This window comes from Branchiostoma floridae, chromosome 8 (genome assembly GCF_000003815.2).
Source record: "Branchiostoma floridae strain S238N-H82 chromosome 8, Bfl_VNyyK, whole genome shotgun sequence".
Classification (NCBI taxonomy): Eukaryota; Metazoa; Chordata; class Leptocardii; order Amphioxiformes; family Branchiostomatidae; genus Branchiostoma; species Branchiostoma floridae.
In genome coordinates this window covers 24,346,582-24,363,320 of record NC_049986.1, presented here as the reverse complement: position 1 = coordinate 24,363,320, position 16,739 = coordinate 24,346,582, and the positions used below count along the sequence as shown (strand labels likewise).

General features: G+C 46.2%; 1 protein-coding gene across 1 annotated transcript in view; it reads right to left on the bottom strand.

Moving 5' to 3' along the window:
* LOC118420732 (major yolk protein-like) overlaps positions 1-16,366 on the bottom strand; it is a 20,215-nt gene extending 3,849 nt beyond the window's left edge. Inside the window, 20 exon segments of the mRNA XM_035827686.1 lie at positions 719-940; positions 1,343-1,438; positions 1,770-1,983; positions 2,325-2,498; positions 2,841-2,921; positions 3,449-3,610; positions 5,159-5,315; positions 5,769-5,960; positions 6,367-6,546; positions 7,185-7,420; positions 7,878-8,051; positions 8,826-9,005; positions 9,682-9,777; positions 10,349-10,515; positions 10,897-11,009; positions 11,631-11,721; positions 12,065-12,305; positions 13,196-13,304; positions 13,659-13,800; positions 16,240-16,366. Of these exon segments, the coding sequence (XP_035683579.1) occupies positions 719-940; positions 1,343-1,438; positions 1,770-1,983; positions 2,325-2,498; positions 2,841-2,921; positions 3,449-3,610; positions 5,159-5,315; positions 5,769-5,960; positions 6,367-6,546; positions 7,185-7,420; positions 7,878-8,051; positions 8,826-9,005; positions 9,682-9,777; positions 10,349-10,515; positions 10,897-11,009; positions 11,631-11,721; positions 12,065-12,305; positions 13,196-13,304; positions 13,659-13,800; positions 16,240-16,291 (3,079 nt within the window). The 5' untranslated portion in view covers positions 16,292-16,366.
* Between the last annotated feature and the right edge of the window lie 373 nt (positions 16,367-16,739).

The window sequence follows — 16,739 nt, the reverse complement described above, 5'->3', positions numbered from 1 at the left end:
TTAACTTTGATCTGGATTAGGCTAGATTAGTCTAAGCTTGAGGTTTGCAGGACTTACAGGTAGATGGCAGGATGAGAGCCTCCAGGGAGTGCATGAGCATGGGGCCCAGGGTGATCTCGTAGGTCTGGATTATCTTTAATCCGGATTAAGCTAAGCTGTGCTAGATAGAAGATTGCTGGACTTACAGGTACATGGCAGGATGAGAGCCTCCATGGAGTGCATGAGCATGGGGCCCAGGGTGATCTCGTAGGTCTGGTTGAACCTCAATCCGGATTAAGCTATGCTGAGCTATACTAGTCTAAGCTTGAGGATTGCAGGACTTACAGGTAGATGGCAGGATGAGTGCCTCCAGGGAGTGCATGAGCATGGGGCCCAGGGTGATCTCGTAGGTCTGGATTATCTTTAATCCGGATTAAGCTAAGCTGTGCTAGGTAGAAGATTGCTGGACTTACAGGTAGATGGCAGGATGAGAGCCTCCAGAGAGTGCGTGAGCATGGGGCCCAGGGTGATCTCGTAGGTCTGGATTATCTTTAATCCGGATTAAGCTAAGCTGTGCTAGATAGAAGATTGCTGGACTTACAGGTAGATGGCAGGATGAGAGCCTCCAGAGAGTGCATGAGCATGGGGCCCAGGGTGATCTCGTAGGTCTGGTTGAACTTTAATCTGGATTAGGCTAGCTGAGCTAGATTAGTCTAAGCTTGAGAATTGCAGGACTTACAGGTAGATGGCAGGATGAGCGCCTCCATGGAGTGCACGAGCATGGAGCCCAGGGTGATCTCGTAGGTCTGGTTGACCAGGCTGATGGGGCTGAGCTGGATGCACTTGTGGTGGAAGCAGGAGTGCTCGCCGAACATGTGGAAGCCCCACTCGTTCTGGCTGCTGGTGCTGAAGATCTTCTGGGCCTCCAGCAGAGCCTTGGTCACCTTCCAGCGCCAGATGCCTGCACAAAGGAAGAAACGTGGTTAGAATCTTAGAAATGGCTAAGACTCCAGGTGTTCGAAACTAACAAAGCTTCAAATACAGGTGTTCGAAACTAACAAAGCTTCAAATACAGCCTTGGGCAGGTAGTTAAACAAGAACCTAGTAAGAGACATCATCTTTGCAATGCTGTAGGTGCAACGCAAGCTCTTGAGTATTTTTTTCGTCAGTAGGTCACGATGTATATTGTTAACTCTGCCAAGTAAAAAAGTCCATATTGAGCTTTTAGAGTGCCATCAGCTTTCTAGATGACAATACGGTGAGCCCATTTACAATGTTTTGCTTCTCCCCAAATACTGTTTTCCTTAGCGAGGTCTTGAAATCATAACAGATCCCTTAAGGAATGTGATGAAGGGCTACTTGCCGTCCTTGAGGTGAGAGGTCATCATGACGGGCATGGGCACGGATCCGAAGTTGCACTTGAGGATGGACTCGTGGTTCACGTACTGGATGGTCTTGCCTGGAAAATACCATAAGCGGGATGGAGGTGTTATAGAGGGGACGATTGTGTGTCCAAAGTGGCCAATGTTAGATGTTTTATTTAACTTGAAATGTTATTGTGGCCCAACTCTGGATCATAGTTGTCGCATCGGTATTAACGGCGGACGAGCATGATGTCCTTCTGGATCGATCTTATCTATCAAATCTAAACTGTAACGATCTTGTCACTAAATCCATAGACTGAGACTATTATACATATGCGTGGACAGTGTTACATATATTGTAATGTTGATATTAAATCATTTCGTTAAGACGTTCTATGTTGTCTTCAGTGTTCTCTGGTGTCTTACCGCTGGGGCAGACGAGCATGAGGTCCCTCTTGCGGATCTCGACGTCGTTGATCAGATCCTCGATGAGGTGAGACTCCAGGAAGGTGATGTCCCCACGCAGGTCCTTCAGGCAGTGCATGCTGCCCTTGTAGTGGTAGAAGGGCTCGGACACGGTCTCGGTGCAGCGGTGGTCCTTGTAGCCGGAGCAGGACTCGCACAGGTTCTCACGGTGCTCCTGAGGGGGGAACAGAGAGCTTAAGATCCGATACTATCTTCCTTCAGAAAATGTTCATAGATCGAAGCTAGCAAGGAAGACGTAAAATAAACAGTGGGCCAAAGATTAGGACTATGATGTTTCACGAAGGCTAAGTGAGAAAAGATACGGAAAAGCAATATGTAGACTTTCCGCTTGTTGACAATGTTAATTAGTTCTAGGGATGAACATTGTGATATTGTAATAGCACTAGCTGTTACTTTCGATCCCAATGGTCTTTTGATGTGGAACCTACTGATGAGTGCTAGACGCCTTAACGCTGCAATGTAGTTTTACCATAGAGAAACAGGGAAAAAACTTACAAACATCCTCTGCAGGAAGGTCTCGTAGTAGGGCTGCTTCCAGATGGGGTTGGTGTAGCGGTTGACGAAGTTCTTGAAGATGGGAGTCTCCATCATGGTCAGGTACTGGGTCATGACGGGCAGGATGTTGATCAGGGGGCTCTTCCAGGGCTCGACGGTCAGCTGCTCCTCCAGCTAAGGTAAACAAACAAACAAACAAACAAGCAAATATGTAAGTGAAGTGTAAAATTGCCTCTAGTTTACTGACCCATTTAGTCGTGTAGAGGTCATCTGCTCCTTCAGCTCGGGTAAACAAACAAACAAACAAACAAACAAGTGTAAAACTGTTTGTAGTTTACTGACCCATTTGTGTACAGGTCTTGCTAACAGCAACCAAAATGTTAACGCATTTGCAAACATACACACTATAGGATTATAGACGCGATTGCCTGTGTAGTTACAGATGAGGCTTTTCCATGATTGGTCAAAACGCATTTTGAAAATGTTTATCATATGAGCATATATCTGTGTACTCACGATGGGCATGGTGTCGATGAGGATCTTAGGCAGCAGCTCGGGCAGGTAGGTCTGGAACTGGAAGTACATGTGGCTCTGCAGCTGGGGGATTAAACATATGGGGTTAATGCAACTGCAACAAGCATGGGTGACTCGAAATCACTTAACAAGATATTTTCCATTGTAATAATACCTTGATTTTACCTTTATCATTGTAATGATACGAATGACGGTTTGGGTATAAGCTGTTGTAAACAATGAAATATAAAAGATATGCTATGCAGAGACAGGCTAGGGTTCAAGGTTAAGGTAATGACTACTGGAGGTATTATTAATGATCAAAGATCATGGTGGCCATGGAGTTGGGGTACGGTTGGAGGTTAGGGGAAGAAGTCAAAGCTATATCTAAGTTTATCAGAGGTGAGGTTGAAGGTAAGTGGTCTTGGTCATTGCTCGTAGATGTAAGTAGTGAAGGTGAGGTAAGTTGAAAGGTTAGGGTTCAGGGTCTCAAGGTTAAAGCAGTACTTACCAGAGGCATGACCTGCTCGTAGACCTGAGGGGTGAAGGTGACAGAAGGTGAGAGGTTAGAGTTCAGGGTTCCAAGGTTCCAAGGTTAAAGCAGTACTTACCAGAGGCATGACCTGCTCGTAGACCTGAGGGGTGAAGGTGACGTAGGGCAGGATGGTCTGGTACAGGACCTGGGTCATGACCTTGGGCAAGATGGTGGTGGGGAAGATGTGGGTCAGCATGTAGGGCACCACGGTGTGGGGCAGGGGCTTCTCGTTGTACATCTGTGGGGAACAGAACCATCCGTTATAGTGGTGGAAGAAGGTTAGACATCCAGGTAGTAAGATACGCCAAAAACAGCACGTACTCAAGCAACAGTGGATATGACTTTGGAAACGGTCAGAAAGTTACTGACGAGAGATAATGGATGCTGTCTGAAACGTCTGACCCTTTCCCAAATCCTATCCAGTTGTCTGAGTTAATTGGCATTTGGCGCATCCGTTATAACCATTTATGCTGTGCTGTGATGCGGACTGTAATGTAGGCTTGTACAGGAGAACTTACAACGTAGGCTAAAAGTTGTAGTTTGACCAAGCACCCAGGCAGTATCCCACTGTAAGATATGTGTATCTCGTACAATTTACAAATACTTCTTCAGACAGTCTTTCGTCTGCGTAGGCTGTTGTTACAAGTAGTCATGTCTCTCAATGGACAGGTCTTTGGACAGACAACCCTGGACACTATAGATGTTGCTTATTGGAACCTGTAGGAGCCCAAGTCGACCGGCAGGCCGCTTCCATTGAGGTGATGAGGAAAGAGGTAAGGTTTGGACAAAATATATCAGAGACCATCTAAAGTGTTATTTTCCTATTCTCCAAAGACAAAGTTCTTTCGATGATGGATGTCTAAAAGATTCCCAAGAGTGTCTGACCATAAATTCTGACTGTAGCAAAGACGAGTCCTCCTAACGAAATGGATGTCAGGATGAAGGGATATTTGGTAGGTAGTGAGAACATAAGTCTTACGGTGGAGGTAGGGGTACTTACGGTGGAGGTAGGGGTACTTACGGTGGAGGTAGGGGTACTTACGGTGGAGGTAGGGGTACTTACGGTGGAGGTAGGGGTACTTACGGTGGAGGTAGGGGTACTTACGGTGGAGGTAGGGGTACTTACGGTGGAGGTAGGGGTACTTACGGTGGAGGTAGGGGTACTTACGGTGGAGGTAGGCATGCTGATGAGGTGCTTAGTAAGGTACAGGTAGGGGTACTTACGGTGGAGGTAGGCATGCTGATGAGGTGCTTGGTAAATGGTACTTACGGTGGAGGTAGGCATGCTGATGAGGTGCTTGGTAAATGGTACTTACGGTGGAGGTAGGCATGCTGATGAGGTGCTTGGTAAGGGTACGGGTAGGGGTACTTACAGTGGAGGTAGGGATGCTCATGATGAGGTGCTTGGTGAGGGTACAGGTAGGGGTACTTACGGTGGAGGTACAGGTAAGGGGTACTTACAGTGGAGGTAGGGATGCTCATGAGGTGTTGGTAAGGGTACAGGTAGGGGTACTTACGGTGGAGGTAGGGGGTACTTACGGTGGAGGTAGGCATGCTGATGAGGTGCTTAGTAGTGGTACTTACGGTGGAGGTAGGCATGCTGATGAGGTGCTTGGTAAGGTACAGGTAGGGGTACTTACGGTGGAGGTAGGCATGCTGATGAGGTGCTTGGTAAGGTACAGGTAGGGGTACTTACGGTGGAGGTAGGCATGCTGATTAGGTGCTTGATAGTGGTACTTACGGTGGAGGTAGGCATGCTGATTAGGTGCTTGATAGTGGTACTTACGGTGGAGGTAGGCATCCCGATGAGGTGCTTGGGGATGTCCAGCTGCATGAAAATCTAAGGAGGGAAGATGGTCTTGAGGAACTCGGGGGTGATCATGTTCTTCATCAGCTCAGGGGTCAGCATCTCCTTGATGTACTCAGGAGTGAAGACAGGGGTCCTGGGGGCAGGGACAGCGGGCAAGAGTTAATAATGATGAAGATACTGATGAAAGATATAGCATGGTTTTCATAAATGAAAGAGTGATGATTTGATGACATCTTATGATAAATAATAGCATTTAGATTCAGGCTTTGGTAATACGGTTTAAGATCCTTGGTAAACTCAGGAGTAAAGTTCATCGGAAGAAGGGTTCCCAAGATTTTTTTAAAGGCAGAAGCCCATGAGCATAAGTCGGTATCTTCTACGCATAAGTCATCGAGTGTGTGCACTGCTATGTTCTGATTAAGCTGTGCAAGGGAAAAACAAGAACGGAGACGACCCTTTAGCTTTATGTCGAACTTGCTCTCCCAACGACCTGAGGGTCACAGAACTAGGTAGGTAAAATGTCGTCATCAGACGTATCACAGGTTTAGACTTCTTGTTAGTTTTTCTCGTAGTCAAGAAGACTTACTCCTTATCGTGGAAGTTGTAGTACTTGAGGTGCTGGGTCAGAGGGTGGATGAACTGCTTGAAGAAGGAGACAGGGACGTGAGACTTGAGCTTGGTGATGAGCTCGACGGGCATGTCCTTGAAGTAGGGCAGGGTGGTGTGCTCGGTGTAGTGCTCGATCTCCTTCTCGATGGGGTAGAAGTGGCGCATGAAGCTGAGGAGGAGAAAAGAAAATAAGTAAACACTTTGGATTCTAACATTTTTGACCCACTACTGGAGTAACGTGTGAGTAAGATCAAGTGCTGTTCTGAAGAAGGTTAAAGGCTTTCTCGGTTGGGGAGAAAAGCTAGTAATTTGGATCATGTTGTCTAACATCACGGATGGACTTTCGGCCTTCTTAGTTAAAGGAACATCGCCAATGTAACTTGGGCAGGCCTTTATCGTCCCTATACTTTTATCGACGCCTAAGGCAATCGACAGACTAATGCACAGTATTTTTGAAATCTTCAGGAATTTGCTGTCAAATGTTGCACTGCGTTTTTGATAAGTCCTTCCGAATTTGTCGAAGGAACTACAGAATCATTTTGGAATGTCGTAAGGCCAGAAGGTTCCATTCTGACCTGGGGGTGACGTTCTGGTAGGTGAACCAAGTCCAGGTGGAGGGGATGTTCCACATGTACCAGTCGGTGAAGTTGGCGAAGAAGGTGTGGTTGTAGCCGTAGTTGTACTCGTAGCCGAGGATCAGGTCCTTGGTCATGTTCCAGTGCTTGGAGCCGGGCAGGCAGCTGTGCTTGAAGTACCTGGGGACGAGATGCAAACGGTTAGCTTTGAGGAACGCTGGGAACGACGTACAGAAGAGCATGTAATGATGCGAAAGAAAGTACGGTAAGAAAACTTCACCAACCAAACGGTTTTACGCAAGGACTGACATTGTCAAAAAGACTGTAGGTTAAGTCTAGAGTAAATTCAATTTCAGATGATTATGCCACGGTGAAGAATAGAGATTTTGGACCTTTTGTCCGCTTGGAAGATGGATCAGTTGGTAATGTTTTACTGGGCTATGTTTTAGTTAGTCGGTGACATGTTAACGAAATGCTGGTCTGAGCTATTGGACGGACATCTATATGTATACGCCTTTATAAAACATGTGGATTTATATGTCTTGTCGACGGACTCGAAGATGGATCCAACAAAAAGTCAAAATCGTTAATTACACAGTCAGCGTTAATCAATAAATTTGTTTGGAAAATGAATGCACAGGTGACCGATGTAGCCAGGCGGCTATGTAAAATTTACTCATAAAAGCGACCTCTATGGCTAGCTGATCTTCACGCAAAAGGTGGCTACAGGCACGAGTTTAACTGTACATCAATGACCAGGCCGAGGTGGTCGTGATGCAGAGCTAGTGTTGGTTTGACCGAACAAGTTTCTCACTCACTTGTCCACGGACTCGAAGATGGACCCGATGCGGGGGATGGTTCCGTTGGCCAGCAGCCAGCCGATGGGGTAGTGGAAGGAGCTGGGGTGGGACACGCCGGCGTGGCAGGTGTTCAGATCCTTCAGGTTCACGTACGTCTCGTGGTGGCCGAAGCGCCTCCTGACGGTGTCCTTCAGCATGACACCCACGGTGTAGGTGTAGATGTTGTGGTCGTAGACCTTCTTGCCATCAATGGGCTATGGGAAGAGAAGAGAGATTATGTCAAATTAGTAGAACAGAAGCTCTATGTAGCTTGCTGATAAATACTTTCTGGTAACTGTGGTGTCGTGAAAGTGAATACACTGAGAAAAACAAACAGATATGTCTCAGCGATCCATTGCTAAGTGTTTAAATCTTGGACGCACACGTTGTTTGCCCTAACCATGACGTTGTGATTACTAGCTATAGTCGACAACAAGTAAGTATCTATTATACAGTAGGGACGTTATCAAATTTTACAAATAATAGTTGGAATGTTTTGAAAAGGAAGTAAATTATTTAACTGGGTATTGCTCTTCTTATTGTTCTAGCTTGAAGAAAGGGTAACGTTAAGTTACTCACGGACTCGAAAACGTCGTAGTACTGGGGGACGTACTGTAGATGTCTTACTATGCCTTACGTGTTTAAAGGCAATATAATTTCCAAGATACTTACGGTCTCGAAGACGTCGAAGTACTGGGACATGAAGGGCTGCAGGAGGAACTCCTTGCCGCCGATGAAGGTCTGCATGGCGTCGGTGGAGACGATGTCGCAGGTGCCGTTGTGCACCATCTTCATGCACTCCAGCTGGGAGGTGGCCAGCACGCATCCCCAGCTGATCTCGTTCACCTGTGGAAATGGTTCACCGTGCGTTAGCGCCACCTATCAATTCTGTACAGAAGTGCATCTTCATGCACTCCAGCTGGGAGGTGGCCAGCACGCAGCCCCAGCTGATCTCGTTCACCTGTGGAAACGGTTCACCGTACGTTAGCGCCACCTATCAGTTCTGTTCAGAAGTGCATGTTCATGCACTCCAGCAGGGAGGTGGCCAGCACGCAGCCCCAGCTGATCTCGTTCACCTGTGGAAACGGTTCACCGTACGTTAGCGCCACCTATCAATTCTGTTCAGAAGTGCATGTTCATGCTCTCCAGCTGGGAGGTGGCCAGCACGCAGCCCCAGCTGATCTCGTTCACCTGTGGAAACGGTTCACCGTGCGTTAGCGCCATCTATCAATTCTGTACAGAAGTGCATGTTCTTCACCATCATCATGCACCTGCGGAAAATGTACCGTGTATGACGCGCCCCCTGCCAAATATTTCAGAACTTCATCGTCAGGCGCTTTATCTGCTTCCAAACGTAAACAAGAATAACACTTGACAAACGTCAAAGTACAAGATATATTTCACCACTTCACAAAACAGGGCCTTTCTGGAACAGCGCTTAGATTAGGTTTTAGGCGTGAACAATCTACCATTAGCACATCTGTGTGCCTCATGCTGTCACCAAACCAGCATTTTAAGCTAAATCCAGAATCGTATACGTATACATGTAATGGACAGATCAGTCACTCAAACACTGTTTCCAAACCTATGATTATTTGGAGCCAACAAGCAGCTTCCTACCTTCTCGGTCTTCATGAAGTACTTCTGCATATCCAGGCACTTGTGGTAGGACTCCTTGTTGTAGACGCAGAAGCGGGCGGTGGGCTTGGGCTTCAGGGCGTGGCAGGTGTCGTAGGTCTGGAAGAAGTCGTTGGCGAACTGCTTCTCGGAGTCAATGCGGACAAGGTCGCGGCAGTTGTCCTGGAGGAAAAGAAAAGAAATCATAAAGAGGGTGAAGATTTCTACAGGCATTGTGTGCAGTACCTTGTGACCGAACGCAGTGCCGCTCGCAGTCCAAGAGGGCGCCACTGCCTATGTAAGAGGACTAACGCCAAACAGAAAAGTCTAGCTAGAAGGGAGCGTGCAGTCAACCCTTCATAGGACATCGCTCTAGTTTTCTTTCCTCATTGTGCGGACAATTCCGAGCATGGTTGGTCTGTAAAGACACCTGAGAACCCATACAACACAACCCACCCAGCTGTAGGATGGATGCCAAAGTGTTCATCATCAATTGGCGGACTAACACCACCTTTAACCTAAGACAATAGGTCTTGGAATGTCAATGGGTTATTCTTGCAACAACCTGCACTGTCTCAGCAGACTGCCCATTCTCACGTCTAGGGATACGATTTACTGTTATGGCCTCCTTCGGTCAAGATTGACCATGGTAAAATCCTAATTGATATCAGCCCTACAGCGTCGGCAATGGCTATACAGTCCTGTACGAGAATGGCAGTCTCTGCCACATAGGGCACATCTGTAAGCTGACTCGGTTGCAGAGTTCTTTTCGCAGGATATGCTTTTCTTGCCATGTACATCAGTCTGTTTTTTTCCTGATTTATTAGGGTTACGATAAGGAAGGATTAACGAGTCTTACCTGGAAGATGAGGTCCTTCTTCAGGTGAGACTTGCAGGCGTAAGACTCCTCATCGGAGCTGAACATATCGAAGGTGCGCACCTTGCTGGAGAAGGTCTGGGGGACAAAGTAACAACCGTCACTTCAAGATGTAGCAAATGCTTACCAAATCGACTTTAACTTAATCTTCTGGATGCCACCATAGTCCCCGACCCTCAGGCATGAGGATAGGACTACGTCAGGCAACATATGAAAGTTACGATAAGATTGTTGAGAGTGTCGGATCTACATTGGATCTGCCTAACTATATCACGGCATGTATGGCTACATTCGCGGTCTGAAAGAAAAATACGGGAGCTAAGGAAGCTCGTAATGAACAGGATGAAGTGGAGAGAGTTGAAGAAAGACTGACTGCGAACAATACAGCAGCTGAATATTACTAATACATGTATATGCCTGCATAGAAGAGATGTGGCTTCCTCCCTTAACAGCGTTGATGAGTGTTGATGTATTAGCTATGTGTAATGCTTAAGATCGATATCCTACCTTGACAGCGTTGATGAGCAGGGTTTGCAGAGTGTTGATGTATTGGTTATGTGTAATGTTTAAAGTAGTACATTTAAGTGCACGTTAAGTGCAGTGTTTAAGATCTTAACCTGAAAATTAAGTGTAATTTTTGGGTCCGTACCTTGACAGCGTTGATGAGAAGAGTCTGCAGAGTGTTGATGTACTCCTCAGATGCCTTGTGGGAGCAGAGCAGGGTGGGGCGGGGCAGGTAGCCCATGTGGCAGCTCTTCACCTTCCAGCTGTCCAGCTCCTCGGTGTTGTCACGGCACACCAGCTTGTAGTCGCGGCCTGAAGAAAAACAGTAACTATTTGAACATATCACCATATACAAATAGTATGTGCAACGTGTACTTCTTGTAAGACTCATATTGGTCTACTATCGGCCCTTAAGAAACCCTCCAATACAGAGCAGGAACAAAAACAACAATAAATATCAAAACACCATACGGCGATAATAAAACTGTGAAAGGTTACGTATTCCTAACGCCACATTCTCAACGCTGGCCATGCATCTATAAGAAGTCTTAAGGATCGCCCCAAATCGGGTTTTCCTATTCTGCTGTGATCCAATCTGGTCTAGAATGAAACGGTTCAGTTGTAATTTATTATTGTCAATTTTACAAGAGGTCTGACCGTATAAAAACTGTCTGAATAGTTCAGAGAACGTACCGAACTTCTCGATGAAGGTCTCGATGTAGTGGTGGGGCAGGAAGGTGACCTGACCCTTGCCCTCGGTCAGACAGCGGGAGGCGCCCTCCAGACCGGAGTACTTGTCAAGGTACCTGGATAGATGTGAAGGAAGACAAGTACAATGTTAGGACGATAGGTGAATGTCGTTGCTGTTTTAGACGTTGTCTCATCTTAGATTTGGAAGGTTGGAAGTGGGTAGATGTTCATCATCATCATCATTCGACGTGCTTCAATGTTCGTGATTCAACATGCTCATGATTCAACTTTTAGCAGAAAATTTAAATGCACTTTTACTACAGGACATTTTGGTTTTATCTGCGGCAAGCCTTTTTTCCATTCAAAATTCTAGATAGACGTGTCTGAGCTCAATCTCAGACGTTACGTAAGATAAGTTATGCTTTAAGTTTGTATGGATAAACTTACATTATGTTGTACATAAACTGTGCTTTGCGTGTGTATGAAGTTATGCTGTGTATGGAGTTATGCTGTATATGAAGTTATGCTGTGCATGAAGTTATGCTGTGGATGAAGTTATGCTGTGCATGAAGTTATGCTGTGGATGAAGTTATGCTGTGCATGAAGTTATGCTGTGGATGAAGTTATGCTGTGCATGAAGTTATGCTGTGGATGACATTAATGTGCTGTGGATGAAGTTATGCTGTGCGTGTATGTATGTATGTATACTACATGATGGATAAGAGCAGGGCCCTTACTCGTGGCAGTACTCGCGGTCCTCAGAGCCGCACAGCTCGCACAGGGTGCTGGGGATGGTACGGTTGTAGTTCAGGTAGCTCTTCAGGATTCCTAAGGAAACAGAGCGTTGGGTGGTTAGCAAAGGAACATTGTTGACCCAGGCAACGAGCATATGTCATAGAAGCAGTTCCGGACGACACATTAGTATGAAGCGTGTACCACCGAATGGAACGGCTCTTAACTAAGCATGTCACTTCATTTGGATGTGGATCTTTTTCTCCCTGTATTTATGCTTATCATGACCGCAAGAGCGTAAACACGCCAACACGGCAACACGGCAACGAAAAGGCGAGAAACAGCTGTTGCTGCTACTACAGGCGATACGGCATGCTTTTCAAAAATTAACTAAACAGGCGTTCTTGAAAAACGTCCTGAAGCCAGGAGAGGGTCTTACCGGGGACGCAGCTCTTCTCGAAGAAGTGGACGAAGCTCTCCATCATGTTGCCCTTGTGGGGGATGATGTCGTGGTGGATCATGTGGCACACCGGCAGCTTGAAGCTGGTGGGCTCGTACACGGAGGCGTGGCAGGTGGTCACACCCTCCAGGTCGCGCCAGGTGGAGATGGGGGAGGACTTGGGCACAACAGCAAGGCTGATGGACTCCCAGGACTTCATGTGCTTGGACACACCCAGAGTCTGTGGGTGGAGAAAGATATGTTAGTAAACAAACAACAAGCAAACAAACAAAGAAACTTGTAGAAAAGAAGGATGGGAGAGGACTTGGGCACCACAGCCAGGCTGATGGACTCCCGGGACTTCATGTGCTTGGACACACCCAGAGTCTGTGGGTGGAGATAGATATGTCAGTAAACAAACAAACAGACAAGAAAGATGGGGGAGGACTTTGGCACAACAGCCAGGTTGATAGACCCCCAATATATCATATGCTTGGGCACACCCAGAGTCTGTGGTTGGAGAAATATGTGTTAGTAAACAAACAAACAAACAAAGAGACAGACAGGAAAGAAGGGGGAGGACTTGGGCACAACAGCCAGGCTGATGGACTCCCAGGACTTCATGTGCTTGGACACACCCAGAGTCTGTGGGTAGATCAGTAAACAGTAAACAAACAAACAAGTAAACAAACAAATAGACAAGAAAGATGGGAGAGGAATTGGGCACCACAGCAAGGCTGAAGGACTCCCATCATTTCACGTGCTTGGACACTCCCAGAATTTGTGGGTAGAAATAGATATGTCGATATAAAAGAAGCAAACAGACAGACAGACAGACAGACAGACAGACAGACAGACAAAGAGAAGTCGTGACCATGTCCACCACCGGTGGAATCCAACGACTTGACATTTGTTTGGACTCTCCCAACTGCCAATGTTAGCAACAGGGAATTAGCATCAAAACTGACAAAGACTCAAGCAAAATGGGGAGGAGAACTTAAGTTTAGAGATTACATGAATGGAGATGTCCGTAGAACGTTGTAGAACAACAAGTTAACAAAGCGTATACAAAAAAAGACTGCTGTTGTATGGCACACTGATTGAAATCGCTAGGTGGCGCTTTCTACCTACCTTGAGCTCGGGCAGCTCGTACAGGATGGGCTTCAGGTGGTGGGTGCGGATGCCGGTGTAGATGTCCTCACCCTTAGTCATGACGACATCAGCGTATCCGAGGTCAACCCTGCATCAGAATAACAAAATATCAGGATCATATAATCACAAATCTAAGATTAATGTAAAAATGACAAAGTATCCATAGCATAGTATAATGTAGTTGTGCCCTCCCCAGAATTGAGTATGCACTAAGTCGTTTTTAAAAGGTCAAGAATACGTGGAGAAATTTTGGAAACCACACGCACAAAGAGAGACACACAGGTAGACAGAGTTGTACTGACTACTCCTTGGAAAAGGCAAGCCACACGTCTACTCATATTGCGGCTCGCCCATGTTGTAGCTGAACTCCGTAACCATGCGCTCACACAGACAGACAAACAGACAGACAAACAGACAGACACACAGACATATTTGTACTGACCACTTCATGCACTGCTCCTTGGAGGAGGCCAGCACACAGGTCCACTCCCAGTGCGGCTCGCCCATGTTGTAGCGGAACTCCGTCACCATGCGCTCGCATTTCTGCAACTCGCACTCGGAGGTCACGCACCACCTGACGGGGTCTGCGGGCGGGAAAGGGGGGAAAGGATCTCAGTTCAGTACCTTACAGACGACAACCTTTCCCTGGCGTGCCTTGGCCGTGATCATTTTTTTGTGGACACGCTACAGTAGAAGCCGCTTAATTGCACGGCCTATGGTCCAGTAAATGTCGTGCAATAATCCGGCTGGTGCAATAATGCGAAGTAATCTAGCTGGACCGCACTGGTTTGGGATTTGGGGAATCCGTGCAGTTAACAGAAGTGTGCGTTAATCCGTTGTGCAATTAACTGGCTTCTACTGTATTTGCAATTTGGATACGTAGCGTCAACGCACAGGAGAGTTAACGTTAATCTCTATCTGGTGTGTAATGGGTGAACTGTGACTCCATCCCAAGGCTTGCAACTACACGGCCGGAATTAGATCCTTCAACATTTGGTGCAGAAACAGGGTTATGTCATATGTGCCTTGGTTCATCTACCTCCTGTGGATATACCAGTTAGACATCTATGTATCTAATAGTATGGGATTTGTACAGTATACGATAAGCTAAAGGTCATTACATTGACAAACAAATTAATCAAATAGAGAAAGTTTCAAGAAATAAGCAGGACTTGGACGCGACACTATAAAATTTCCGCTGTGTTCAATCCACACGATATCGATGTTCTGATATACTCTGATACCAAGATGCGGAAGATTCTCCTTAGTTTTTTATTGTGCAAACATGCTTCGGATACAGTATTTGAGGCAAAAGGACTGATTATCAATGGTAAAGTATAAGCTGACGTGTTTTAAAATGCCCTTGTGACTTAAAACACCACATACAGCTATTGGGAAGCCTGAAACCGAAGCATAAGTCACTTGATGTAATGATTGTGTGATAAAGGCAAACCGTTATGTGAGCATAGCAAATACAAAATGAGAACTGCGTCTTTGAGAAGTAGCACCTCGGCAATGAAGTAATAATCCCACAATTCATTGCCAATGGAAATTTCCAGCATGAGCTCTTGGCTATGGAATGTACCATTTTATAGCTGTTTGGGGCGTGTATAATCACCTCGTGACTTGTGCTACTCCAATGCGGGCGGGATGAACTATTGCCCAGTGCGGACCGACCAAAGTACGGGCCTTATCTTAGCCTACGTAGCAAACTGCGTGTAAAAACAACCGGCCGAACGGTCAACAATCAATATGAACAGCGCCTGGAACAATGCGGTTATCTGCCTATTTGTGTGTCTCCGTGCATTAAGCGGCGATCAAATGACAAAGGTCGAGAGAGTTGTTTTTCGGCGGCCATGTAGGGGGCGAGTCAGCCATGTCAGGCTGAACTCTTGATCTTTGGAACTGCAGTGGTCAGGAGACATGGAGGGGGAGTTTGGTAGAGAGGGGAGCAAGTCCAAGACTTTAGAAGAGAAAAAGGAGTCGGTTTAAGGAGAAACCCTCTGTCCACATGTCGACAAGACCATTTTACAATCATGGAGTCTGTTAATCGCGACCATGTAAGTGGTGGTAGGTCAGTCATGTCATAATAAACTTTCAATCTTTGGACCAGCAATATGCATGGATGGTGGAGGGGCTAATGATGGAAAAATGGTACTGCAGCAAAATGGGAAGAAAGTGAAGACTGAAGGGAAGGAGGAAGGCAACTGATAAGGAAACTTCAGTGGTTGGGTACTACAAACACAACCGCCTTTGTATCCGTTATACAAACGCAGATACAGAGAAGAAAAAATAAGTAAAACAGAAGTTGAACGGTATGAAATGACAGAAGTTGATTCAAGATTCGGCTGTGGCGACACTGATGGTGCCGGGGCGTCTGCCGCTAACTCGTTTTATGATGCTGACTGCTCCAAACTGTTAATCTATGTTCGTATATCAGCTGATTCGATAGACCGCCCTGACGAATCGGGAAGCTGCAAAATGACCCACCTCCCAAACCCATGGCTCTGATTGGTCGACAATATTTAAAGAGTATATGTCAAAGATTAAACAAGTGGTTTAACATGCGGAGAGTAGAAAAATCCGATTCGAGCAAGCTTGAAAAAACTGCGACTTTTCATTTGCAATTTTACGTAGATTTGTGGGATCAAGCTCACCGCTCCTACGCCCCCAAACGCGCATTGCCATTGGCATTGAAACTGCTTAAAGATATGCTGGACCTACAAATAAACTGGCATTTAAAACTGCAGTCCGTCGTGAGACAATTTTGCCCTTACTTAGTTGGGCTTTTTTTCAATGGCGAACCCCGCATAATTTTCTACTAATTCCTTTCATGCAAACCACACCGCAGCTTTCTTGAATAAGCGCCTACTCGTTGCCACGAGTATTACAACCTTCTCTTAAACTCACTTTTGGAACAGGAAGTACATTTGGTAACTGTTAAAAAAATGCCGAAAACTGACGCGTGACGTCTTTGGAAGAACAGAGAACCGTGGGTTCGTCTTAAAGAGATAACGTCTTACCTTGGGCAGCGTTGGCAAAAGCCACAGCGAGGAGAACAAGAAACAGCTTCATGGTTACTGTCTTCAGTCGTCCTGTGAGGCAGACCGCGGCGCGTTTCGACTTTTATAGGGGCATAGGGACCGCCCCAATGATCGGAGTTCTCTCCTGGACAAAATCTAGTCGTCATCAAGAGCTACACTTGATATGCCTAATGGCAGTTGCCTTCAGCATGTTATAGGCAAAACAGGCCAACAAGAGGTTTTGTACGAGGGCAGGTTCATCAAAGTTTCTTCTCAACCGCTGATAACGTGAGCTGCGGACTAAAAGACATTCTCTAGAGCTATTGAACGCTACTTAACATCATAAAAAGGCGAAAACTCTAATACTTTGGCCATGTCACTAGAGCGGCTGACATCACCACTGGAATATCAAAATAGACCATCATCATGGTAAGAAGAGGCATGGGAGACTATAAAAGAGATGGGTTGATGATGTCTTACACTGGATGGGCTTGTCAATA